We start from the raw sequence: 25,663 nt of genomic DNA on the forward strand, positions 1-25,663 counted from the left end.
CTGGCCCAACCTCCTCCAGGGAGCAGTAGAGCGCGGTCGGCCTAGAGAGTCGTCTTCACGTAGCCGCCGTGGGAAAGAGCGCGCGGGGGGAGCTGGGAAACTCCTCTCGTCCGCCACCATCTTGCTTTCCTTCCAGCCGGCCGTGACCGTGGGTTAGAGCGAGCTGGAGCCATGAAGCTGCTAAGCAGAGCCGGGTCTCTCTCGGTGAGCACAGCCTGCGGGCATGGGGTCAGGGTTGGAGAGCAGTTTCTCAGCACGGTGCTACGGCCCGGGGGTGCTTGGTTTGGAGCTCCGGGGCCTTGGGCTTCCGTCTGCCCTTCAGACGGACTCTGCGGGGCCAAGTGGGCCGCAAGCCGGGTGGGTCGGGCATGCGAGGCCCAGGTCGTGCTAGGAGCAAGAGTCCTCGCGCCGGAAAACCTGAAGGGAGTAGGGAAAGGGGTTGAGAGCGGCCGTGAAGTGAGTCGGGGGCGAAGCTTCTGAAGGTCACTGCTGCACTTGGTGCCCGAGGTGGAAACCGCGAGCCCTGGGGGCCGGGGGCCGGCGTAGACCTGACCCTCCACCCTCACCCTGTCAGCCCCGGCCTCTGCTTCTCACTGTATCACGGAGCGTCAGTTTCCCTGGCGGTTAAGGGGGCTTACGAGTAAAATTGTAAGGAAGAAATGAGCTAATGCATGTGTGCTGCTTATCACTGTGGTAAACTTGGTACGGTGTCCTGCCAGGATGACGTGGTTTTCTCCGTGACTTGCTAGAGAATTCTAGGAGGGCCTCCTGGTCGGCCCTCGGGCGCTGCTTAAGACGGCTCCACCAAGCCCAAGCGAAACAGTGACTTGGGGCAAACTCCTCAGATGTCCGTGTGCTACCACAGGGCAGCGCTGGTTATCCAGAGGGGAGGGGAGGGGCACTTAAGCATCTCAGCTGGGTCGGGTTTGCCCCCTGGGGATAGTTGGCAACATCTGAATACATTTTTGGTTGTAACAACCTATAAGCCAGTTCCAACTGGCCTCTAGAGTACAGAAATGCTTCTAAATATCTTGCAGTGCATAAACATATCCTCCCCACGACAAAAAATTACCTAGCCTGGGGCGCCTGGGTGGCTCAGTGGGTTAAAGCCTCTGCCTTCGGCTCAGGTCATGATCCCAGGGTCCTCAGAGAACCTGCTTCCCCCTCTCTCTCTGCTGACTCTCTGCCTACTTGTGATCTCTGTCTGTCAAATAAATAAAATCCTAAAAAAAAAATTTTTTTTTTTAAATGAACATGTAGGGTTAGGTATTTCTTCAGGCTCTACAAATCATAAATAAGTAGAGATTTAAGAGTGGCTGGGAATTAATGAGTTAGCTAAATCCTCCCACTCCCATGGTTATTTTATCACTCAACACCTTCTGTTGCTTGGACATACCAGAATACAAGACCCTTTTCTTGAGAGAAATGTGTATCACCTGTCTTTTTTGTGTTTAGAGGTTTTACTCCCTGAAAGTTGCTCCCAAAGTGAAAGCCACGGCCGCCCCTGCAGGAGTGCCTTCACAGCCTCAGGACCTTGAGGTTAGTCCCACTGAGTTGCTCACTGGAACCCATATATGGCCTTTCTTTCTTTGGTAATATAAAAGCATTGATCTCATCTCATTTTATTTTGTGTATACAGTTTACCAAATTACCAAACGGCCTAGTGATTGCTTCTCTGGAAAACTATGCTCCTGCATCAAGAATCGGTTTATTCATTAAAGCCGGCAGCAGACATGAGGACTCCAACAACTTAGGAACCTCTCATCTGCTTCGTCTTGCATCCAGTTTGGTAAGCATCTTTACTATCTCCCTTAGTTCAGGAATGCTGTGGTATCTTGATCCTACAGAAAAGAAAAGCTATTGTGTGTTTTGTTTTATAATATTTAAACTAAAAAAGGACCCGCTGTTTAGGTAAAGTTCTTTTCAAATCTATTGACAGTTAGACATTAGATTGTGATGTAGTGTGATGTTTGCCAACTTGGCATTAAGAAATTCCTAAAAAGGGGCGCCTGGGTGGCTCAGTGGATTAAGCCGCTGCCTTCGGCTCAGGTCATGATCTCAGTGTCCTGGGATCGAGCCCCGAATCGGGCTCTTTGCTCAGCGGGAGCCTGCTTCCTCCTCTCTCTCTGCCTGACTCTCCGCCAACTTGTGATCTCTGTCTGTCAAATAAATTAATAAAATCTTTAAAAAAAAAAAAAGAAAGAAAAGAAATTCCTAAAAATACAATTGTTCTTCTTTTTCCAGACTACTAAAGGAGCTTCATCTTTCAAGATAACCCGTGGAATCGAAGCAGTTGGTGGTAAATTAAGGTTTGTTAAAAATAAGTAATAGTAAATGAATAGTGAAAACACCGGAAAATATTCGATTATAAGGGAACTTTTCTGTCTTATCAAGGCAATTGAGGATTTGTTAAACAGACACAAGAAGAAGGCTATTGGGGGCACCTGGGTGACTCAGTGGGTTAAAGCCTCTGCCTTTGGCTCAGGTCATGATCTCAGGGTCCTGGGATCGAGCCCCACATCGGGCTCCCTGCAAAGCAGGGAGCCTACTTCCCTTCCTGTCTCTCTGCCTGCCTCTCCATCTACTTGTGATCTCTCTCTGTCAAATAAGTAAATAAAATCTTTAAAAAAAAAAAAAAGAAGAAGAAGAAGACAAGCAAATAGAAAACGGATGGACAAAGAATAGGAACAATCTATTCCCAGAGGCAGAAGCCAGAAACACTGATCTTTACTTATAATCACAGTGTGATGCCATTACCCGTCAGATTTATGTATCGTGTTGGCGGTGTTAAGAGGGAGAATTTTTTCTACGATTAGTGGAATAAATTGATACAACTATGTAGAAAAGAATCAAGGGAAATCTAGTAATATTGAGAAGGAGCATATCTTGCAAATTAAGTTTTTAATCCACCTGGGCAAAGATACTGTTTATTTTTGTAAAGCCTGGAAATAATTTAAATGCCATCTTCAGGGACGTGGGATAAGTACAGTATGATCTAGTGATGTGGTGAGCCTAGTATATAGCAGTTAAGGGATGAACTAGATTATTCCAGTTAAATATTTTGTGGAAAAACAAGATGTTTTTTAAGGTATGAGTTTTTTAAAAGTAATAATATGTAGTGCTAACTTTAAAAAATGCGGCGGGGGGGGGGAGGTGCCTGGGAGCCTCATTCCGTTAAATGGCTGCTTTTGGCTCAGGTCATGATCCTGGGGTCCTGGGATCAATCCCCACATCAGGCTCTCTGCTCAGCAGGGAGCCAGCTTCCCTTCCTCTCTCTATACTGGCCTCTCTGCCCACCTGTGATCCTTGTCTTGTCAAATAAATAAATAAAATCTTAAAAAAAAAATAAAAAAAGAAACCATCTCTATCATCCATCTCCACGATGTTTTTTATGTTCCCCACTGAAACTCTAGCTATTAAACAGAAGCTCCCCACTCTCTTCCTGCAACCCCCTACAGTGACCATTCTGCATTCTATGATTCTGACTTCTCTAGGTTCATCCTGAAAGTGGAATCACATTATTTGTTCTTCCAAGACCAATTTACTTCACTTAGCTTAATGTCTTCAAGATGCTTCCATGTGTAACATGTCAAGGTTGCCTTCCTTAAAATAATGCTTAAATATTGTATATTTTAGTCAATGCATATGTGTATTTTTATACTTCAAAATAATTTTTCCAAAGGAATTGGTTGAGTTAACAAAGATGTAAGGAAAGCTTATTCTGATTTAGATAATTCACTGTAACTTGTTTCTGATGCAGTGTGACTTCAACCAGGGAAAGCATGGCCTACACTGTGGAATGCCTGCGGGACCATGTGTAAGTACCTGCATGGGTTGACGACACCTGCTTTTAAAGAAATACGTAGCTGCTCAGGTGTCGTCTTTTAATGTTGCCTATGACCTCTGATTTTGGTTTTGGGTTCTTGCTCAGAAATGTAGAACATTGTGCTTACACAAGGTCTAAAACTTAATACCGAGAACATTACATTTACGTAGCATAGACATTGGTTTTAAATTTTTGACTCGGAGCTCTCATCTTGATGTCTTCTGTAGTGATGTTCTAATGGAATTCCTGCTCAATGTCACCACATCACCAGAATTTCGTCGTTGGGAAGTGGCTGCCCTTCAGTCTCAGCTAAGGATTGACAAAGCTGTAGCTTTTCAGAATCCACAGGCTCGTAAGTACATTTTCAGATCCTGTTCACTTGCTTCTAAGATACTGGGTTTTTTGGGCGCCTGGGTGGCTCAGTGGGTTAAGCCGCTGCCTTCGGCTCAGGTCATGATCTCAGGGTCCTGGGATCGAGTCCCGCATCGGGCTCTCTGCTCAGCGGGGAGCCTGTTTCCTCCTCTCTCTCTCTCTGCCTGCCTCTCTGCCTACTTGTGATCTCTCTCTGTCAAATAAATAAATAGAATCTTTAAAAAAAAAAAAAAAATAAGATACTGGGTTTTTGAGGGGCACCTGGGTGGCTCAGTAGGTTGCACGTCTGCCTTCAGCTTGGGTCATGATCCTGGGGTCCTGGGGTTGAGCCCCACATGGAGCTTCCTGCTCAGCAGGGAGCGTGCTTCTCCCTCTCCCTCTGCTGCTTCCCCTCCTTGTGCGTGTGCTCCCTCTCTCTGCCAAATAAATAAATGAAACCTTGTTTAAAAAAAAAAAAGATAATTGGGTTTTTGAGAAGATCAATTTGTAGAGGGAAGATATTGCCATTGAAATTTTTCTCTGCTTGCATTTAAAACTGCCTTTTCCAAAACCGGTCTGGTTTCTTAACTATATTATTCTAGTGTTTCTAAACATTTATATTGTTGATTGCTTTTCATCTTTGATAGGGTGTAAGTTAATTATAGAGTCCCTGTTTCAGAATTTAGAATACGGTGTTTTTTCAACAGTCTGTTGATACCAAACCCAGCAACAGTTCATGGTTGCTGCTGGTATTACTGTTTAGCCACTTTACTGGATCTTTCCAAAGCAGACACTCTAATTTTTTAAAAAATAAGAACTTTCTTGTTCATATTTTGTGCTTATATAATGTTAAATATATAATCTTGACAAGTATGCCTAGCAAAACAAATCAGTAAATAAGCACCTCTGGCTCTTAGAAGCCCTACAACTTCAGTAGGAGCCAAGGTTTGCAGGTGGGCCACTCAGGTATAAGCAGGTGACCAGCTGCAGGGATCCTGCATAGGATGGGCCTCAACCAGAGCGCAAGCCTCTCCAGTATCTGGAGCAAAGTAGAACTTGGTTGATGCTAGCTAATATTCTTTCACAGTGATACTTTATTTTTATAAAGGAGTATGATCTTCCTTACTCTGGACCTCTACCAAGGAAATACGGAATTGTAGAAAAGATGACTGACTTGTCAATAGTGCCTTCTTCCCTGCTGTTAGCAATGAGGCTCCAGTCCTCAGTCTTTCTTCCTAGATAGTTACTGCCATCTCCTGGCTGCCCCCAAGTCTGCATCTTCAGTCCATCTACTGCATTGCCATTATAGCAGTCCTTCTGACATGAAAATCCTTTAAAGGCTTATTGTCTGTGGGATAAAGTTCAAACTCATTAACTTAGCATATATGTTAACTTCCACAGTCTGGCCCCTGCCCACCTCTCTTGCTTCTTGCTCTACCTTCTTCTCTTCCCAGCTGCAATTTCCCTTGGAATCCATTGTCATACTTTAAGCCTTTGTCTGTTTTCTCTGCCTGAAATGCCACTCCCTAATCACTCTCCTAGTAAACACCTACCCATTCTGTAAGACTCCAGATTTTACTTCTGTTACTTCTTTCCAATTCCCACCGCCCTTCCCTTGCACCCCTGCTGCTCTTTTGCTCTAGTGCTCACATCACACCCATCATGCCTAATTTCACCATTTTTTCCCTCTCAACATATTGAGGGCAGGCATTTATTTTGTCTTACTCATCTCTGTATTTCCAGCACCTAACAGTTTTGGCTTAGGGAGGTTGCCCAAGTAATGAGCAAAGGCACCGACTGAAGCGGCAAGCAGGGACTGTCCCTGCTCCAGCGAGGAGTACACTCTGACCCCCGCAAGCTAGCGATAGGACGTAACACTGGCACTTCCATGTTTCTTCTTCTTTTTTAAGACTTTTTAAATTTATTTGACAGAGATCACAAGTAGGCAGAGAGGCAAACGGAGAGAGAGGAGGAAGCAGGCTCCCTGCTGAGCAGAGAGCCCGTTATGGGCCTCCATCCCAGGACCCTGGGATCATGACCTGAGCCGAAGGCAGAGGCTTTAAACCCACTGAGCTGCCCAGCTGCCCCTCCATATATCTTCTTAACCTGATACCTCCTCATTACTTAGAGACCTTAGGAGTAACTTCAAGGTAAATGACTTTCCCAAGGTCACACGGTACATTGGTGGCAGAACTGTAACTGGATTCAGACTTGAAACCCAGGCCATTATCATGATAATGATACCATGATATCAGGTAGATTAGAGAAGTGGTCAGGCGAGCCCTGGTATGTAGAAGCTGGTGTTATATATAATTTCTTACTTTTCTGAGCACATTCAGCAGGCCGACTTTTAAATTTCAAGCTCTCATGACATTTGAATGCCATAAGGTGACCAAAATTGTATAGTCTAGTTGCTTTCTAGGTTCAAAAAACATTGTCTTATTTGAATTATGTTTCCGCAAAAAGTTCTTTTCTTATTTTACAGATGTCCTTGAAAATCTGCATGCTGCAGCTTACCGAAATGCCTTGGCCAATTCCCTGTATTGTCCTGATTATAGGATTGGAAAAGTGACACCAGATGAGGTACTGATAAAACCATATTACATTTTAAAATGTGCTTGTTTTCACATTAAATTGAACATTCATCTGCCATTTTAGGTTTGTTCGTTATTTTTTTTTTTTTTTATCTTCAAATTTTAAAAATTCACCTGGTGGCTTTATTTTTTTATTTTTCCATCAGCTTGCCTTTTTAACTGAAATCTATCTGAAGAACTTTTACAACTTTTAACTAAAGAAGTTTTAACTTTTTTAACTAAAAGAAGTTTTTCTCACAAATGGACATGTTCATTTCAGAAAACGAGTGCAAGCCACAAAAAAAGAATCTCACATACCTAAAGGCACTGAATGTTCATGCCTGGGTATGTTTTCTTCTGAACCTTTTTCTGTGTATGTTTGTCTTTTTTAAACAGTATTTACGTTTTAAATTTCATCATTTTGACCACAGGTCTTCCTTTAACAGCTCAGTATGCAGGTAGGAATGAACCCACGTCCCCTCCCCATCCGTCGTCAGGCTGCTCGCTAGCTTACTGGCCTTCAGCACCTGGCCTTACTTTGCTTTGCTTACTTTTTTACATATATATCATAGCCATATATGTAACATAAAACTTCACATCCAAAATGTGAAACATTCAATGTCAAAGAGTATCTCCTACAAGTATAGGTGCGTGTACATAATCTTAATTTCCTACTCCTACATCCTGCAAAGAAAATGTTTTATCAAAAAGGTTAAAAGAAAAATTGGAAATTATCAATACTTGCAAAGTGTGTCTATGATTCAGAAGTTAAGGTTTTTATTCTCGTTTCATTTCCTGGTTAGAAAACTCTTCACTTTATCAACCAACAGTTTAATGCCCAGCATTCATATGGCGCTTTTAAAAAATTATAACTGATACCATTCAACCTGAACAATGAACATTTTTTATAAGACTGGCCTCTTGTGAGTTTTGAAATTTTTCAGACATCAAAGTCACCCATGTGAAGATACATTATTGAGGTAGCTAAAGAGCATACATAGCAAAATATTTGTTCACAAGGATGTCTGCCGTAGCGTTGCTTTCAATTGTGAAAAATTAGACACAAGTTAAATATCCAACTTTAGGGGTCTAGTTAAGTAACTTACTAAGTATCTGTGGAATGGAATACTACTCAGCCATTCAAAAACAGCGACAAGGAAAAATTCCATAGCATATTTTTAGGGTAGAAAACGTAATTTATGGGGCGCCTGGGTGGCTCAGTGGGTTAAGCCGCTGCCTTCGGCTCAGGTCATGATCTCAGGGTCCTGGGATCGAGTCCCGCATCGGGCTCTCTGCTCAGCGGAGAGCCTGCTTCCCTCTCTCTCTCTCTGCCTGCCTCTCCATCTACTTGTGATTTCTCTCTGTCAAATAAATAAATAAATAAAATCTTTAAAAAAAAAAAAAAGAAAACGTAATTTATGAGTAGGATATACCGCAGGGTCTCAATTTTTAGAAAATAAGGTGTGCGTCTATCCATTCTGGAAAGATGCTGAGATATTAACCATGCTTACCTCAGAGTTACTAGCATTTTTAAACATGTCCTTGGTCTAAAGGAAATTCTAAAGAAATTGGTACTAGAATTCTTTGAGTGATGGCAGCATTCAGTAGGGGGAAAAATGTGATTCCACACTGATTCTAGAGATGTAGGCACCATTGGCTTTAGGGCACAAATTCTGGTAACGTGATTCAGTCACATTACCTTAGCCTAACGATTCTCAACATTATGACCCATTCCCTAGGAACCTTTTCAGCCAATTTTTTCTACTCTGGCTCAGAGTGAATTTTTCTTTTTTTTTTAAGATTTTATTTATTTGACAGAGAGAAATCACAAGTAGACAGAGAGAGGCAGGCAGAGAGAGAGAGAGAGGGGAGGAAGCAGGCTCCCTGTGGAGCAGAGAGCCCGATGCGGGGCTCCATCCCAGGACCCTGGGATCATGACCCGAGCAGAAGGCAGAGGCTTTAACCCACTGAGCCACCCAGGCGCCCCTCAGAGTGAATTTTTAATGTCAGATACACTATCTGTCTGTTTACATATGTACATGTATATATATTTGTTTTATAAGTAAAAGGAGTAAAATGTTTTTCTTGCCCCCGAGGGCCAATTTTAACTCTTTGGGAGCAGCAGTCCTCCTGTTGAGGATAGGTTTTAGGCCTACTATAAAATGTTAATTTTTTTTTTTAATGTTAATAGTACTCTTTTTTAAAATCTATATAAAGATGAAAGAAATCTGCTTCACATCTGCTAAAATCACATAATAAAAGTCATAAGCTTAGTCTTGTTTTTTTCAAATTCAGGCCAGTATGTGCTCTAATTTTTTTCAGGCTTTTTTTTTTTTTTTTTTTTTTTAAGATTGATTTTATTTATTTATTTATTTATTTTTAAGATTTTGTTTATTTGTCAGAGAGACTAAGCACAGGCAGACAGAGAGGCAGGCAGAGAGGCAGAGGGAGAAGCAGGCTTCCTGCTGAGCAAGAAGCCGGATGTGGGAATCGATCCCAGGACGCTGGGATCATGACCTGAGCCAAAGGCAGCTGCCCAACCAACTGAGCCACCCAGGTGCCCCAAGATTTTATTTATTTATTTGACAAAGATAGAGATCACAAGTGGGCAGAGAGGCAGGCAGAGAAAGCGAGGGAAGCAGGGTCCCTGCTGAGCAGAGAGCCAGATGCAGGGCCCAATCCCAGGACCCTGAGATCATGACCTAAGCTGAAGGCAGAGGCTTAACCCACTGAGCCACCCAGGTGCCTCTTCAGGTCGTTTTTTAATCCTTTTTTTCCCTCAATATAGCTTTACGGAGATACAATTCACATATCATACAGGTCACCTACATAAAGTGTACAATTGAGGGGCATCTGGGTGGCTCAGTCGATTAAGTGTCCGACTCTTGGTTTTAGCTCAAGTCATGATCTCAGTGTCATAAGATTGAGCCCCACGTCAGGCTCCACACTGGACATGGACCCTTCTTGAGATTCTCTCTCTCCCTCCCCCAATTCATGGGCATGTGTGCGCGCATGCTCGCTCTGTAAAATAAAGAAGATCTAAAAAAAAAAAAAAAAAAGTAAAGCACACAATTCAGTAGTTTTCACTATATTCACCATTATGTAACCATTACCACATTAAGTTCTAGTTCTTTTAATCAATAGTTTAAAAAATCAAAGCAGTATAATTCAGCACTAGATAGTCTGTAGCTCACTACAATAGCTTTTAAGCCTGAGTAGTTTCTGTCGCCCTGCAGTTTTAATTTTTTACAGCTTTTTGTATCTATACCAACATAACGTCACAAAATGTTCTTAATTTTCTCAGTTGCATTACTTTGTTCAGAACCATTTCACAAGTGCGAGAATGGCTTTGGTTGGACTTGGTAAGTTGGGAATTGCTTGCATGTCAGTCTGTTTCTTTAAGAGCAGTCTTTTTAAGCTATAGTTTACGTGAGCACAGAATTGAACCGTATTTGATAACGTCGTCCTCTGTTGATGTCAGACGGGCACTGTGTGATAGGATCTTAATTGGTAGGTTGTTTTGTGTTAGTAAGCAGAATCCAACATTTAACTATGTAAGCTACTGGCTTTGAGTTTATTACAGTATTTGAAAAATCTACGATAAAGGGCAAATTTCTATAAGCAAAGTGCTTTTACAAGTTTTTTGTTTTAAAGAAGTATAATGTAATTGAAAGTAGGTGAAGGGCACAAACAATTCATGGGGAAAATGTGTGTGTATATGTGTGTAGCCAGTAATTGTAAAAGAGAGCCTTGCCTGATAGTTAAAATTTTAACCCATGAGATTGGCAAAAATTAAAAGATTGACACTGCCCAGTATTAACCAGGGTATGGAGAACTTAAGCATTCCCAAAAATTTTTTTGGTGGGAATAGAAAGTCGTATACTTTTGGAGGTCTCTTTAAATATATTAAAATTTTAAATATTGATACATTTAGACCCAGCGATTTTGTTTCTAAGGATTTATCTTACGGAAACAGTTGGTCAGGTTTACAAAATAATTGCACCAAGATTTGTTTTTTGGTTCATTTGTTTTGTAAATAACCATATAATTGAGGTGCAATTCAAACGCCATAACATCCACCTTTTTAAAGTGTACGGTTCTATGAGTCTTATTCTATTCGGCAGGTGTTACAACTATTACCACTATCTAATTTCAGAACATTTTCATCAGCTGCCCCCTCCCGCCAAAAAACCCTGTATTCATTATAGTCACTCCTTATTCCACCTCCTCCGTGCCCCTGGCAACCAGTCTCCTTCCTGTCTCTGTAGAGTTGACTCTCTCAACGTTTCATGTAAATTGAATTCTGCAGTATATGGCCTTTTATAACTGACTTCTTTCACTTGGCATCTCTTCGGAGTCCATCCATACTGTAGCGCGTGCCAATGTTCCATTCCCTTTTCTGGTTAAAATACTCAATTACCACTTTTTGTTCATCTGTTCATCACTTGGGCATTTGCGTTGTTTTCAACTTTTGGCTATTGTAATAAAAACATTCACATATAAGTTTTAGTTCAAACCACCTGTTCTAACCTGTTCCTTCTTCAGGGTATATCATAAGTAAAATTGCCAGGACCTGTGGTAACTGTTGTCTGACGCAGTTGAAGCATTTGACATCCCCCACCGCCCCCCTGCCCAACACACAAGGGTTCTAGTATCTCCACTTCATCACCAGCACTTACTGTTACCTATCTTTTGGTGATGACCATCCTAGCATCTTTGAAGTGGTATCTCATTCCATTTGTGTCTCCCTAAGAACTAATAACATTGAACGTCTTTTTGTGCTTTTGGGGCATTTGTGTATCTTCTTTGGAGAAATGTCTTTTCAAGTCCTTTGCCCATTTTTCGATTAGGTTGGTTTTTTATTATTATTTTTGAGTTGTAAGAGTTTTTTATGTACTTTGGATACTAAATCCTCATCAGATACATCATTTGCAAACATTTTTTTCCCAGTCTGTAGGTCCATTTCACTCTTGAAAGTGTTCTTAGATGTGGTATATGTACATACAGTGGAATACTACTCAGTCATCAAAAAAGAATGAAATCTTGCTGTTTGCAACAATGTGGGTGAAACTCGAGGGTATTATGCTAAGTGAAATAAGTCCGTCAAAAAAAGGCAGTTATCAAATGATTTCACTCATAGGTGGAATTTAAGAAACAAAACAGGTGAACATAGGGGAAGGGAAGGAAAACTAAAGGACAAAATCAGAGAGGGAGACCAACCAAAAGAGAGTCTGTAACTGTAGGAAACAAACTGAGGGTTGCTGGAGAGGAAGTGAGGAGGAGGATGGGGTAACTGGGTGCCGGCATTAAGGGGGGCACGTGATGTGATGAGCACTGGGTGCTCAAGAATCACTAAACTGCTCCTAGAAGTAATAATACACAATAATAATACAATGTTAATTGATTTTCAATTTAGCAAAAAAAAAAAGTGTTCTTTGATGCACAGTGCAGTATTGTTTTAATAGCCAATGATTGGAAACATGCTGATGTCCATCAAGAAGGGACTGATTAAATAAATGATAGTATATCCATATAATGGAATTCTTTATAGCTGCTAAATGTTTGCTCTAGAACACTCAGATATAAATTATGAAAGACAAGTTAGAAACAATATAAAGAGAGTAACACCATTTTAAAAAGAAAAGAAAATGAGGATGATATTCATGCAAGTATGGAAGAAGTTCTAGATGAGTATGTATTAGTGAACTCTAAATGGAATCTCTGGGAGAGGAGCATGGTGGGGGTGGGGGATTCTTGTTTTCTTTACTGGTTCTGTAATTGAATTGTGTAATCACATATTATTTTTAAAACAGATGTTTTATAATTTGTATTTTAAAAATTATGGTTCTAGCTCTGTTTTGTTTCTATTGAAATAGGTGTGAGTCACCCTGTTCTAAAGCAAGTTGCAGAACAGTTTCTCAACATGAGGGGTGGGCTTGGTTTACCTGGTGCGAAGGCCAAGTACCGTGGAGGTAAGCATTTTGTTGTTAAGGCCAGTTTATCAGAAGGACGTGTCCCATCAGAGTAGTGTATTGGAGTGGGATAGGCCTCATCACTTACCACCAAACAGACTCTGTGTGGAAGGAAGGGATTAGATTGCTTGGGTGTTGTGTATTAAACAGGTTTTGTGTGTGTGTGGTGGGGAGAGCAAGAGGGTGTGCTGGGAGCACCAGGCCACAGAAAACCTTAATCTTACTGGGTTAATACTGTGTCATAGAGAATACAGAAGAATAAAGCCAATGGTGACCAAACAAACCTCTTTCTTCCTCACTTTCTCCTTAACATGGCACCAGGTGAAATCCGAGAGCAGAATGGAGATAGTCTTGTTCATGCTGCTCTTGTAGCTGAAAGTGCTGCCACAGGAAGTGCGGAAGCAAATGCATTTAGTGTTCTCCAGTATGTTCTTGGTGCTGGACCACATGTCAAGAGGGGCAGCAATCCCACCAGCTCTCTGTACCAGGCTGTTGCCAAGGGAGTTCACCAGCCATTTGATGTGAGTCTGAATAGTCAGTATCTGTCCTTTTGTTTGTAAAGGCTCAGTATGTATGATGTAGTCCTGTTGATCTGCTTTTAAAATTTAAGGTGAACACAAAGAAAATCTTCATAAAATTGAAGAGATAACCAGGCTTGAGTTTAGTTCCTTAGGGTCTAATAAAAAACTTACTGTCTTTTCAGTTATTCTACTATAGAAAGAGGGGAATGCTTAAAAAATCAGAAATTCATCCTTCAGTGCCCTTTAGAATAAAGTTTCAGATACTAAACATTACCCTAGATTCTAATTAGTCTTATTTTCTGGATTTTCTTTTTTCTTCTTGTGTTCCTGTGGCTATTTCATGAATTTCATTGCTCTTCATGTTTTCCAACCAAATGTGCGGCATGTACACGGAGAAACTGTTTACACACCCACCCCTCCGGTTTGAAATTAAGTAAAGGAAAAAATGAGGGGCACCAGGGTGGCTCAGTCAGTTCAGTGTCTGCCTTCTGCTCAGGTCAGGTTAACCAGAGTCCTGAGATCAAGCCCTGCATCAGGCTCCCTGCTCACCTGGGGAGCCTGCTCTGCCTGCTGCTCCCCCTGCTTGTGCAAGTGTGCACTCGCTTGCTCGCTCTCAGATAAAATCTTTAAAAAAGAAAAAGGAAAATGATGCAACAAAAAGCTGTTAGTCTAGAACACACTTTTTATGACAGTGAGTAAAGTGCTAAAGCTTTCAAAATAATGATACTTAAAAGAAAAAAACATCGGCAAGCAGACTGCTTTAATGAGTGACCAGTTTGCCCAATGTAATATGACCTTCAATAGTAAACCTTTAAAAGGCAACAAATATACTGCATTATAGGATTAAATATTATTCATGATTTCATAACCGTACATTGGCACAAGTAGGTAGTCTTTGGCCATTTGACCGTGAGCAGTAGAAATAAAGTCAACCCCTCTTTCGTTCCTCTGTTTAATACTGTCAATCCAAAATGAACAAAACGTAAAGAATCTCTAAAAGTAGGAAAGAGTTTTATTAGAGCTCAAGTCAGGACAGCTGCCCAGGAAACGTGCCCTTTGTTTGTTGTTGTTTTTTAAGGATTTTATTTATTTATTTGACAGAGATCACAAGTAGGCAGAGAGGCAGGCAGAGAGTGGTGGAATCCGGCTCCCTTCTGAGCAGAAAGCCCAATGCGGGGATCGATCCCAGGGCCCTGGGATCATGACCCCAGCTGAAGGGAGAGGCTTAACCCGCTGAGCCACCCAGGCGCTCCTGGGAACATGCTCTTCACAGGGAAGAAAGTGCTCTGGAGGATGAACAGTTTTTATAGGATCATTTACTTTTTACATTTTGTAAAAGCTCAAAAGATTTATAAATTAGCATACAGGCAGGAATCACAAGTTTTATTATAAAGGAACGCAGGGAGTAGGGGCACCGGTCATTATTTTAAGGACAACGTGATTTTCCTGTAGGCATCTCATTCACAAAACAGATGTGTATGGTGTATGTGTGGGTGTCAGGCCAGAAATCAGGCTTTTGGTTTGAGCAGAGTTCATTATGGTCATGTTGATTTAGAAATCTAAAATGGTTCTCCTGTATCTCAGGCTTTTAGAGGGTTTTTCTCTCTTAAATGATGGTTTTCTTTTTCTTTTTCTTTTTCTTTAAGATTTATTTGTTTGTTTGTTTGTTTGTTTGTTTGATAAGTAGAGATAACAAGTAGGCAGAGAGAGAGAGAGAGGAGGAAGCAGGCTCCCTAGCAAGCAGAGAGCCCTGATACGGGGCTTGAGCCCAGGACCCTGGGATCATGACCTGAGCCGAAGGCAGAGGCTTAACCCGCTGAGCCACCCAGGTACCGTATAAATGATGGTTCTCAAAAAAAACAATTTTTTTTTTTTTGTTTTTTAAAGCAGAGGAACCTTTTTCATCCCCTACAGTTTCCCAGCTGCAATGCTAAACCAAAAATGTTCCCTTTTAAGGAAATTTTTTAATGTTTACTTGTCACCGAATGCCTTGGAATTGTCTCCGTAGAACCTTGGCGTTCCCTGGAGCATTGTTTGAAATCCGTTATCTTAAATTAGTCCTTTATCACATTTAGCTGCTGCTTTTTGAATTCCCTCTATGTTTCCTCTTTCCTCGCTCATGCTGCTGTTTTCTTCATACTACTCTTTACCTCTGAATGTTAAGGATGCTTTTGGGTGGCTGCAGTTCAGTTCTGATCAGTGATGTCATTTAATGGAAATTCCTACTTGAGCATTTGGCCGGAAATTTGAGATATGAATAGGATAGTCTCAAAATGGTCATTAAACTTCAAATCATTAAAGAACATTTCTTCTTACGCCTTCTATGGGCTAAGCCCGTGGTTCTCCAACTTTAACATGCCTACGAATCACCTGGAATTATTTTTGAAATGCGGCTTTCCAGATTGCATCTGTGGGGATCTGTTAGAGGAACTGGAAAGTCTGTACTTTTAAAAACAGCCTAGGTGATCTTTGTGTAAAGCGTCCACATCAACACTGGGAAACACGACACTGAGCATTCTTGTTGTCCTCAGGGAGCATAACACTCTGCTCAGACTGCAGACAGCAATACCCAGTCCTGAGGCTGAACTTGCGGCTACCTTGGATATCTGGTCACGTCTGCTGAGCATTTTCCCCCAGCCCTTTGACTTTCGTCTGTAGGAGAAGTGTAAGTGAATTGGCAAAAAAAGGGGCCCTCAGCACTAGCAGAGGGAACAGAGCGGGCTTGTCTGATACTGAAGCCCACAGTGTGTGTACCCTTCAGCCATCCTGCCGCTGTGATAATACTGTTATCACAATAACAGTAGGGTGACGTAGGGTGTCATGATTTGATATTTCTCAATATTGTGAAATGATCACCCTAGTTAACGTTAACCTTTAATCATCAAAGAACGTTAGAAAATACCAGCAAAAAAGTAAAGTGAGCAGTCTGGTTTAGAAAGATTTAAGTGAAAAATGTTAAAACCATTATGGTTTTGAAAGAAGTAACCCACATCCAAAACACTGCGGCCCTTGCCAGAACTGGTTACGTGAAATCGTAATTCATCTCTTTCGCTTGTACCGGGAAGGTCCCAGGCTTTGGTCTATTTGGGAAATTGGGCCCTGTTTTCCCTGGTAAAATGACATCCAGTAAAATTTCGTTCTATTTCAGGTTTCCGCTTTTAACGCCAGTTACTCGGATTCTGCACCCTTTGGGATTTACACCAACTCGCAGGCTGCCGCAGCTGGAGACGTAAGTTGCAAACTCACCAATTCTCCCAAGAGTTTTTCCTCCATTAACATGTTCTTAGTAAAAAAAAGAGAGAGTGTTTGAAAGCCATGACTGATCAGAGCTCTGTATAGTGTAATATCATTACCATGTGTCTGCCTAGAACCAACTTAAAAATGTTTATTTTAAATATTGTGGGTTGAAGCCTCTGCCTTCAGCTCGGGCCATGGTCCCAGGATCCTTGTATCCAGCCCTGCATGAGCTCTCTGCCCAGTGGGGAGCCTGCTTCCATGCCTGCTTCCACCCCACTGCCTGCCTCTCTGCCTACTTGTGATCTCTATCAAATAAATAAATAAAATCTTTAAAAAAATTAAAATTTAAAAAAAAAAAGTTTATTCATGCTTCCAGGAAAGAGGGAAGAAGTTCTCCTAGGTATTTTGGTTCTGTTTGGGCAGGTGGCATTGAGTTGTCTCTCTGGGACATGTCCGTGGAGAACTCCAGTGACACCAAGGCCTACATACATGTCCTCAACGTAGAGATCGTGTTGAAGTCAGGGTTGTGTGTGGAAGACTGTAGGAGAAAACTGAAGCTTCAATTCCCACTTGGGAGTCCCATCAAGTGACTAGCGGAAGTGGCCCAGAACGGAAGAAGAGAAACTGGTATTTTAAGAGGCCGGGAAAGAGAATGGTTAACACCATCTTGATCCAGTCTGGATTAACATCCAGTTAATTACCAGAGAGCCCTGGTGGTTACAGCAAACCAGGACATCACTGGTAGTATTATTTCAGTTTTCACCAGAGTGTCAGAAGTGAGCTAAAATTTATAGTGTTGAGGAATGAATGAGAAGAAATGTGAAGGGAAAGATTGGAACAGATACAGAACACAGGAAACGATCAATGGATTGGGTCTGAAAAATCGTGAGCGGGTAGGGTGCAGAGTACAAATGGACATGTTAGCCTCGCACACAAAGGCTGCTGGAGGCAAGATGGGGAAGTACATCGCAGTGAGGGAGGAGGCGGTCATGTCTTGAGAGCAGGAGAAGGTAGGAAAGTTGAACTGACGAGGTTTGGGAGAAATGAATGGGTAGATACACACAGAATGGGCTTCAACAGGGTATCTCCTGGAGGTGAGAAACCACAGATTCCCACCATAGTCACGTACAACACTTACTACACATATCGTCATGTATTAGTCATTTCCTAGTTGTTCTTCGGTAGTATTTCTGATGGGAAAGTGGAGGGGGCTGGTCATAGGGTTGATTCAGGGCTGGAAGCCTGCAGAGTGGGCAGGTCAGAGGTGTGGGCAGATGGCAAGAGAGTGGGGCACCCTGACGAGAGTGACTGAGGAGTGATTCGTGGATCTCGGCCAGAGAACTGAAGCTAGGGGACTTGATTCAAAGGAGACAATTCAAGGAACCAAAGGTCTTGATGAAGTGGAACAAGGATTGTGTGATTACAGACTGAGGCCAGGGGTTGTGGAATGAAGGATTTCACAGAGAGGGCATATTCAGGTTACATCCAAGTCGGGTGTGGCTGTGCAGGGAAAGAAGGTCCCAGAATGTAGGTGAATAGGGATAGGTCAGTGACCCAGGATGGTACCAAGGTGGGATGGAGAAAATCATGGACTGGTTTTATGAACTTCCACATCCAGCAAATATTTGCCAAACGCCCACCCACATCACAGGAACTTGAATCCTTCTGGACTCTGACATCCCAGGCAGGGAGAAGCTTTGTAAATCAGCTCTGTGTCAATTAGTGCTTTCTTCTTAGTGAGTAGTAAGGGATAGCAGTATTAATTCCATGATGCTTTGAGAGTCTGGGGCGATTTTAGAGGTATTTATTCTTTACAGGGCATTAGGAATGGCTTTTCCTAAACCATCCTGGCATTCTCTATGCTCTGCCACTATTTTTCAAAAAAGCTTGGCTCCAGGCAACCCTCTGGGTTTCCCTTCCTCTTTGGGAGCTTTGTACTATCACTCAATTATAAAGTTTGCTATCGCTCAATAAACCTTGCTTTGCTGCCCACCATAAATAAATAAATAGATGACATAGCTTGCTACTTGGGCTATTACTGAGGTACAAACGGCTGCTTCATGGAACACTGGAAGAATAAGGAACACATAGTGACAAGAATCCCAAATTGGACACTGTTCTCTTTCTCTGGAACCAACCTTATTACGTCTTGTGTTTTTACCTCTGTAGAGGGGCATTTGATTACTTCAGGAGTCTCTGGCACTGATCAGAAATGACCAGCTTTCTCTTGTCTATCCTAGGTTATCAAGGCTGCCTATAGCCAAGTAAAAACGATTGCTCAAGGAAACCTTTCCAATGCAGACGTCCAAGCTGCCAAGTAAGTTGCAGTATTAACGTGTTTTTTGTTTCAACTGTTTGCAAGTTTTTTGTTTTTTTATTGTGACATATACCCAAAAGGATTGACAGGTACAGAAGAGTATTTAAAAGAAAAGGGAAGGAGTGCCTGGGTGGCTCAGTGCGTTAAGGCCTCTGCCTTCGGCTCACGTCACGATCCCAGGGTCCTGGGATCGAAGCCGCATTGGGCTCTCTGCTCTGCAGGGAGCCTGCTTCCTCCTGTCTCTCTGCCTGCCTCTCTGCCTACTTGTGATCTCTGTCAACTAAATAAAATATTTAAAAACAAACCAAACCCCCCCCCCCCACACACACACACACAAATAAATAAATAAATAAATGGGAAACACCCACATCCTGCCACCTAGAGATCGTTAATATTTTGCTTATTTTCCTGACCATTTTTTTTTTTTTTTAAGATTTTATTTATTTATTTGACAGAGATCACAAGTAGGCAGAGAGGCAGGCAGAGAGAGAGCCCAGCTGAGCAAAGAGCCTCATGCGGGGCTCAGTCCCAGGACCCTGGGATCATGACCTGAGCCGAAGGCAGAGGCTTTAACCCACTGAGCCACCCAGGCGCCCCCATTTTATACATTTTAAACATAATTGTTAACTATTATTATATATACTTAATCTTCCTTTTTTTTTTTTAATTAAGATTTTTTTCTTTATTTGAGAGAGATCACAAATAGGCAGAGAGGCAGGCAGAGAGAGAAGGGAAAGCAGGCTCCCCACTGAGCAGAGAGCAGGACTCAGGAGTCGATCCCAGGACCCTGAGATTACGACCCGAGCCAATGGCAGAGGCTTAACCCACTGAGCCATCCAGGCGCTCCCTTATATCCTCTTTAATAGCATGTTTATTGTAGAAATTTGAATATAAGAAACACATAAAAAAATAAATGACCTGTTACTCCGTACCAGTGAGTCCTCTTTTTTTACCATTATATTGTTGTTTCCGTTTATTCAGATTACTAAAAATCCGTTATAAACAGTATTAACTGGTGTATCCAAATATACTTGTTGGACATTTCCTATGGTTGGAAATATAAACAATTAAAGGTATCTTTGGTCTTAAAACGTTCTTGTATTTCATACTATCTTCTTGGTATAGATTTCCAGCTGAGTCTAATAAATATTATAATAAATATTATCACAAAAGCTGTTCAAATATATGTGAATGTTTATATGTTTATTTTTATATTTCAAAGTCCTAGTGTAGAAAGGTTGTACAAGTTTATAATCACACCACCAGTATATGAGAGTGCCTATTCTGCCTTAACCATTGGCAATTTCTTTTTTTTTTTTTTTAACCTCTTTACTGATATGATAGACCAAAAAAAAAAAACTTGTTTCCCCCACCACTCCCCCCACCATCCGTGGTTTTACTTTCCACGGTTACCTGGGGTCAGCTATGGTCTGAAAGCAGATCGTCCTTCCTCTGACTTAGGTGTCAGAAGGTGATTAGTAGCCAAATACTGTGTCACAACACAACTATATCACTCACCTTACTCTATCTCATCACGTAGGCATTTGATCATCTCACATCATCACAAGAAAGGGGAGTATGGGACAATAAGTTATTTTTAAATTATACACATTAACTTTTATTACAGCATATTGTTGCAATTGTTCTATTTTTTTTTAAAGGTTTTATTTATTTATTTGACAGAGACAGTGAGAGGGAACACAAGCAGGGGGAGTGGGAGAGGGAGAAGCAGGCTCCCTGCTGAGCAGGGAGCCCGATGCAGGACAATTGTTCTAATTTATTACTAGTTGTTAATGTCTTACTGTGTCTAACTTATAAATTAATTATAGGTATGTGTGTTAGGAAAAAAACAGTATATATAGGGTTCGGTACTAACCATGGCTTCAGGCATCCACTGGGGTTCTTGGAAGGTATCCCCTGCAGATCACTGTATCTGATTAAAAGATTGAAATATCTGTCTGATTCTTGGTGGTTTTTAAATGCCCACTGTTTTCACTGGGAGTGCCAGCAACATCTCTCATTGAGTAGTTTGCCAAGTCTCTCTAACAAAAAAGACATAATTTGGACCAAGCCAGAAATCAGCTTGCATTTTCATACAGCACTTTAAAACACTTAAATTTGATTCCATCCATTTAGGACAGTTCAAAATGTGAATCGTGAAACTCACACTGTCTTCATGATCGTTTAGTGTTGCCCACAAAGGAAGTATGACAGGCAAATTTCAACCCAGGAAGGAACAACTTCCTGGTCATTTCAAATTGTTCCATTAACATTATTACTTCTGGGGGCGCCTGGGTGGCTCAGTGGGTTAAAGCCTCTGCCTTCGGCTCAGGTCATGATCCCAGGGTTCTGGGATCGAGCCCCGCATCAGGCCCTCTGCTCCGTGGGGAGCCTCTTCCTCCTCTCTCTCTGCCTGCCTCTCTGCCTACTTGTGATCTCTGTCTGTCAAATAAATAAATAAAATCTTAAAAAAAAAAAAATTACTTCTGTTACACTAAACACACTAAAAATTGCATCTCTTAAACAGTGCAGTACAGTTTATTAAGTAATAGGTACATGGAACAAAGGATTGGTTAATAGGATGCAGTTCTGCATGATTGCACCACAAACAAAACATGATAAGAATAAATGGAAACACTGGATTTACTTAAGAAAAATCTGTTTCAAATCTAATTTATTTAAGAAAATATATTTCTTTAAGTGTAGCACAGTTTTTATAAGGTACGGCAACATGTAGAAAATAGAATTTCAGTTATTAATACTGAGAAATGTTTGTTTTCTGCCATTTTGATGGAGTTGATACTTTTTCTTGTAATGTTCTTATTAGTCTTCCTGTACTGAAAGAAACAAAGTAAGGTGTCATTTGTGAAGGGACAAACTAACAATCTCTTGGTAAAGTTTACTGTAGGTAAAAAAAAAATTACATTTTTATTTAAATTCCAGTTATTTAATATGAAGTGTAATATTAGTTTCAGGAGTACAGTACAGTGATTCAGCACTTCCATGCATCCCCCAGTGCTCCTCACAGCCGGTGCCCTCTAACCCCGGTCACTTTCTCAGCCATCCCCCCACCTACCTCCTCTCTGGTAGCCACCAGTCTGTTGCCTAGAGTGAAGAGGTAAAAATCTTTGGGGAACCAGGGTGACTCCGTTGGTCAAGCATCCAACTCATGGTTTCAGCTCAGGTCTTGATCTCAGGGTCCTGAGATCAAGCCCCTCATTGGGCTCCGTGCTGGATGTAGGACCTGCTTGAGATTCTCTCTTTCCTTCTCCTTCTCCCCCACCCTCCCTCTCTTGGGGGGGGGGGGGCAAATCTTTTTTAAATTAAGCGGACACTGTGGTAAAATTGCTGCATTAAATTATGATTATGTGTAAATGCAAGTCTTGCTACAGAGTGCCAAACAAGGGTCGTTTATTTTAGAGTTCAGTTACTCGAGAGCCTCATTGAACACCCATTTTCTTTCTGAGAGAATTATGAATTGGATTTTTCTTTCATGCTTTGTGCTGTATTTAAGCTGCAAAGAATGTAAGCCCTCTCCTGTCCTCATCTTTCTTCTCAGCCATGCCCCACCCTCACTGGACAAATCTCAGTGTAGAAATGGGCCTGGAGGATGCAGGTAGATAAGAGAATCAGCACACAGTATTCTGCTAAGTGGACAGTGTTTAAGAGACCACATAGGTGTTCTGCTTTTATAGAAATACCTAAAGTCATCACCAGAAAAGTACTGGAGGCAAGAGTTATTAAATAACTTCACTAATCAAAACTTCACATTAAGGTAGCCTTAAGTTCTAGTCTAAAATCGGAAGGCAGTCTGTTGGGATTCCAGTATAAGCTCATATTGACAGCTTTCTAAATAAATAATCACATAACTGATGAACTGAAGGCAGAATGGAGGCCTTTAGCCCTGTAAGGTTCCAGGGCTGTTAATCTGTGTATTTACCAAAACATGTTTGAGTTTGAAAACATACTTTATTTGGTTTGAGTTTGAGAACATACTTTCAAATTGCCTTGCTCTTATAAAACTGCTTCTGCCTTAGTTACATACCTTTTACTGGACAGGAACAAGCTGAAAGCTGGCTACCTAATGTCAGTGGAGTCTTCTGAGGGGTTCCTGGATGAAGTCGGGTCCCAGGCACTGGGTGCAGGATCATACACGCCGCCAGCCACAGTCCTTCAGCAGATAGACTCCGTAGCTGACGCCGATGTCGTAAACGTGAGCGAATAAAAACTTCTGATTCTACATCAAATAATTTGACCTTAGTGATCCAATCTCAGAAGGCATGCATAAGCTCCCCTGGGCTGTGTACGTCCCTGTCCTGACGTTTGGTGCCTCCCTGGCTGGTGCGGTGGTGGGAGGGGCTCGTTGCCGCCACACCTGCAGATGGCTTCCTTGTCAGCTCGGCGTGTAGCTTCCTCATTCAGCTCAAGTACCAATAGATGAAACCATTTCAAGTTCCAAAAGGTGAAGAAGAGTTGAATAGTGGCAATTTCATGTGATTTTCATGTGATTCTCCTCCCAAGAAATAAACTCTGTCGTGCCCGTCCTGCACGCCCCAGCATCTTGGGATTTCCGTTCATCTCAGCCGAAGACATTCCTCCTGCTATTGGTGTATTTTTTTTTTAACATATATTATTGTGAGATTCAGTTGTTTTGAGGGCAAGGACTACGTCTTATACCTTTTTGTATTCTCTATTGTACCTAACAAATATATGAACTACAGAATAAATCCAAAATCAGTGGGTTTTCCCCAGTTCTTTCTATATTAAAAATGTCAACTCCTCTTGCATTGTAGAGGTCTCCGCCATCTTCTCACCAACAGCTCTGCCTTACGTAGGGACAGTGGGAATAGAAAAAAGAAACAGGTTATTTTAAGGTAGTAGTCTTGGCCCGATTTCAGTTGGCCCCTAAGTTCGTCATTTTCACACTCTTCCAAATGGGTCTCCTCCTCTTGTATACGATCGTCATGTCCCAGTCTCTGCTGCCTCTAGCACTGTGTCTCCGTGAAGAAGCTGGCTTTAAAGAACACAGGGGCTGCTGTTCGTCGTGGTACACCTAAACCACCGGCCTCTGGTCTTGATACAGTGGCATAAGGAACACAGTGGGAGAAAGTTTGACTTTTATGTTAACAGTATTTTTACTGGCTGGCTCAGACTATTTGCTGTTATAATACAGAAGCAGCAGAGTACTGCCCGGCCTGAGGCTGCCTCTGTCCTATTTCACAGTGTCAGTGAGGTTCTCCTTACGCCCCCACCCCCTTAACAGCTACCCTTCGATCTGGAGCATCACACTTGCTCAGTCACAGGTAGGAGGGAACATTCATCAGAACACCCAAGCTTATTTTCTTACAGTGTCCCAAACTGAAATAATGCATCAGCCCTCTCCTCTAGTTAACTTCACAAGAGGTTTTACAGAGCTGCTGGCTCAGGATGCCTCATCCTACACGCTCTTGAAATAATGGGGTAAATAAGTTTGTCTACTGGATAATGCATTCTCTTATCTCTGTTAACTTTTTTCTTTTCTTTTCTTTTTTTTTTTTTTTTTTTTTTTTTTGTTTGTTTGTTTGTTTCAAGGCTGCAAAGAAGTTTGTTTCTGGCCGGAAGTCAATGGCAGCAAGTGGAAATCTGGGCCACACACCTTTTGTTGATGAGTTGTGATACTGAAACACATCTTGCAGGGAAGAGCTGAACATGTTCTCAACCCAGAGCAGCAAACACATGAAAGTCAAAGATCTCTAATACAACATTTTATCTTTTTGTTTTTCAATGAGGTGAAATGTCTTAACATATAAATACAGGTAATTATCCCCAGCTGACTTAAAGTAAATAAAACATTCTGTTTAAATGTTTTTCTTGCATCTTTGCTATTGGTAATCAAGTATTTATTGTATGTTGAGTTCTTTGTTTTAGATGCGGTAAAGGAGAACAAGAACATAATAATAAAGTCCAGAAGCATCGGAAACTATTAAAATTAAAATAATTATTGATGGCTTTTAGAGATAAAACCAGTTTAAAAATCTGTCCTCTTGGGTCAGAATAATTAGTTGGGTTTTACCCCCTTTCTGTCTTTTTTGGAATAGAGTTATTTCCTAAAAATATAAATTCCCTATAGTCATATCCTGTGTTCCCACTGCCTCATTTTATGTCAGATTTATCTTCACTTGAGTCACAGAGTTTTGTCTTTTTTCTCCTCTTCCTCTCGCTCATCTGTTTTTGTTTCTTAGGGCTAAAAGGGGGGAAAAATTGTTATGTGACCAACCAGCCAGAAAAATACATCTCTTACTTTAAGTAGGGCATCTGAAGTTTGCAAAACAAGAGAAACTAAATATCTAAATAAAAATGTGATACTTACCTTAAAAAGTGAAATTCTCTCTATGTTCATGCATTCCGATCCTGGGTTCCTCTGCTGCATTCTGTAAAAGATGAGCCAGTCTTCTCGGAAGGGAGTGTGGGAAGGATGTGGATGACATTGCTATTTTGAGAATAAGGTGGGGAGGCCTGGCCGGCCCCAGGGCAGTGTTTGGCTACCACATGGAAGAAGGTCTCTGAAGGCATTACAATGCACTTGAGAAAGAATTGTGAAGTCTGCACATATTACTGTAAGTATAGCAAACCTGTACAGAGCAATGCACAAAAGGGTGTGTTCAAGATAGATGCTTATGTGATCACCAACTTGCAGACTGCCTCCTAAGCAACTTTCGATACAGGTCGAACCCTGCTCTTTTCAGTCTGCGTGGGAGCTTTCGATACAGGTGGAACCTTGCTCTTTTCAGCCTGGGTGGGAGCTTTCGATACAGGTGGAACCTTGCTCTTTTCAGCCTGGGTGGGAGCTTTCGATACAGGTGGAACCTTGCTCTTTTCAGCCTGGG

At 41.6% G+C, this 25,663-nt stretch overlaps 1 protein-coding gene across 1 annotated transcript; it reads left to right on the top strand.

The window, feature by feature from the left end:
• Window positions 1-70: 70 nt before the first annotated feature.
• Window positions 71-24,643, top strand: LOC132026800 (cytochrome b-c1 complex subunit 2, mitochondrial). The gene is made up of 14 exons (XM_059415093.1): window positions 71-204; window positions 1,456-1,539; window positions 1,640-1,789; window positions 2,245-2,309; window positions 3,761-3,817; window positions 4,054-4,178; window positions 6,663-6,760; window positions 10,055-10,112; window positions 12,627-12,722; window positions 13,044-13,243; window positions 16,392-16,472; window positions 18,721-18,797; window positions 22,857-23,010; window positions 24,369-24,643. Exons 1-14 carry the CDS (start codon window positions 172-174, stop codon window positions 24,450-24,452), a joined length of 1,362 nt encoding a protein of 453 aa, XP_059271076.1. The 5' UTR covers window positions 71-171; the 3' UTR covers window positions 24,453-24,643.
• Window positions 24,644-25,663: the final 1,020 nt, after the last annotated feature.

The sequence above is a fragment of the Mustela nigripes genome, chromosome 11 (assembly GCF_022355385.1).
Source record: "Mustela nigripes isolate SB6536 chromosome 11, MUSNIG.SB6536, whole genome shotgun sequence".
In the NCBI taxonomy this organism is placed as follows: domain Eukaryota; kingdom Metazoa; phylum Chordata; class Mammalia; order Carnivora; family Mustelidae; genus Mustela; species Mustela nigripes.

Coding starts and splice junctions, on each gene's coding strand:
- LOC132026800 (XM_059415093.1), top strand. CDS start 172: ATGAAGCTGCTAAGCAGAGCCGGGTCTCTCTCG. Junction 2,310..3,760: donor GCAGTTGGTGGTAAATTAAG/GTTTGTTAAAAA, acceptor TTTCTGATGCAG/TGTGACTTCAACCAGGGAAA. Junction 6,761..10,054: donor GAAAAGTGACACCAGATGAG/GTACTGATAAAA, acceptor TAATTTTCTCAG/TTGCATTACTTTGTTCAGAA.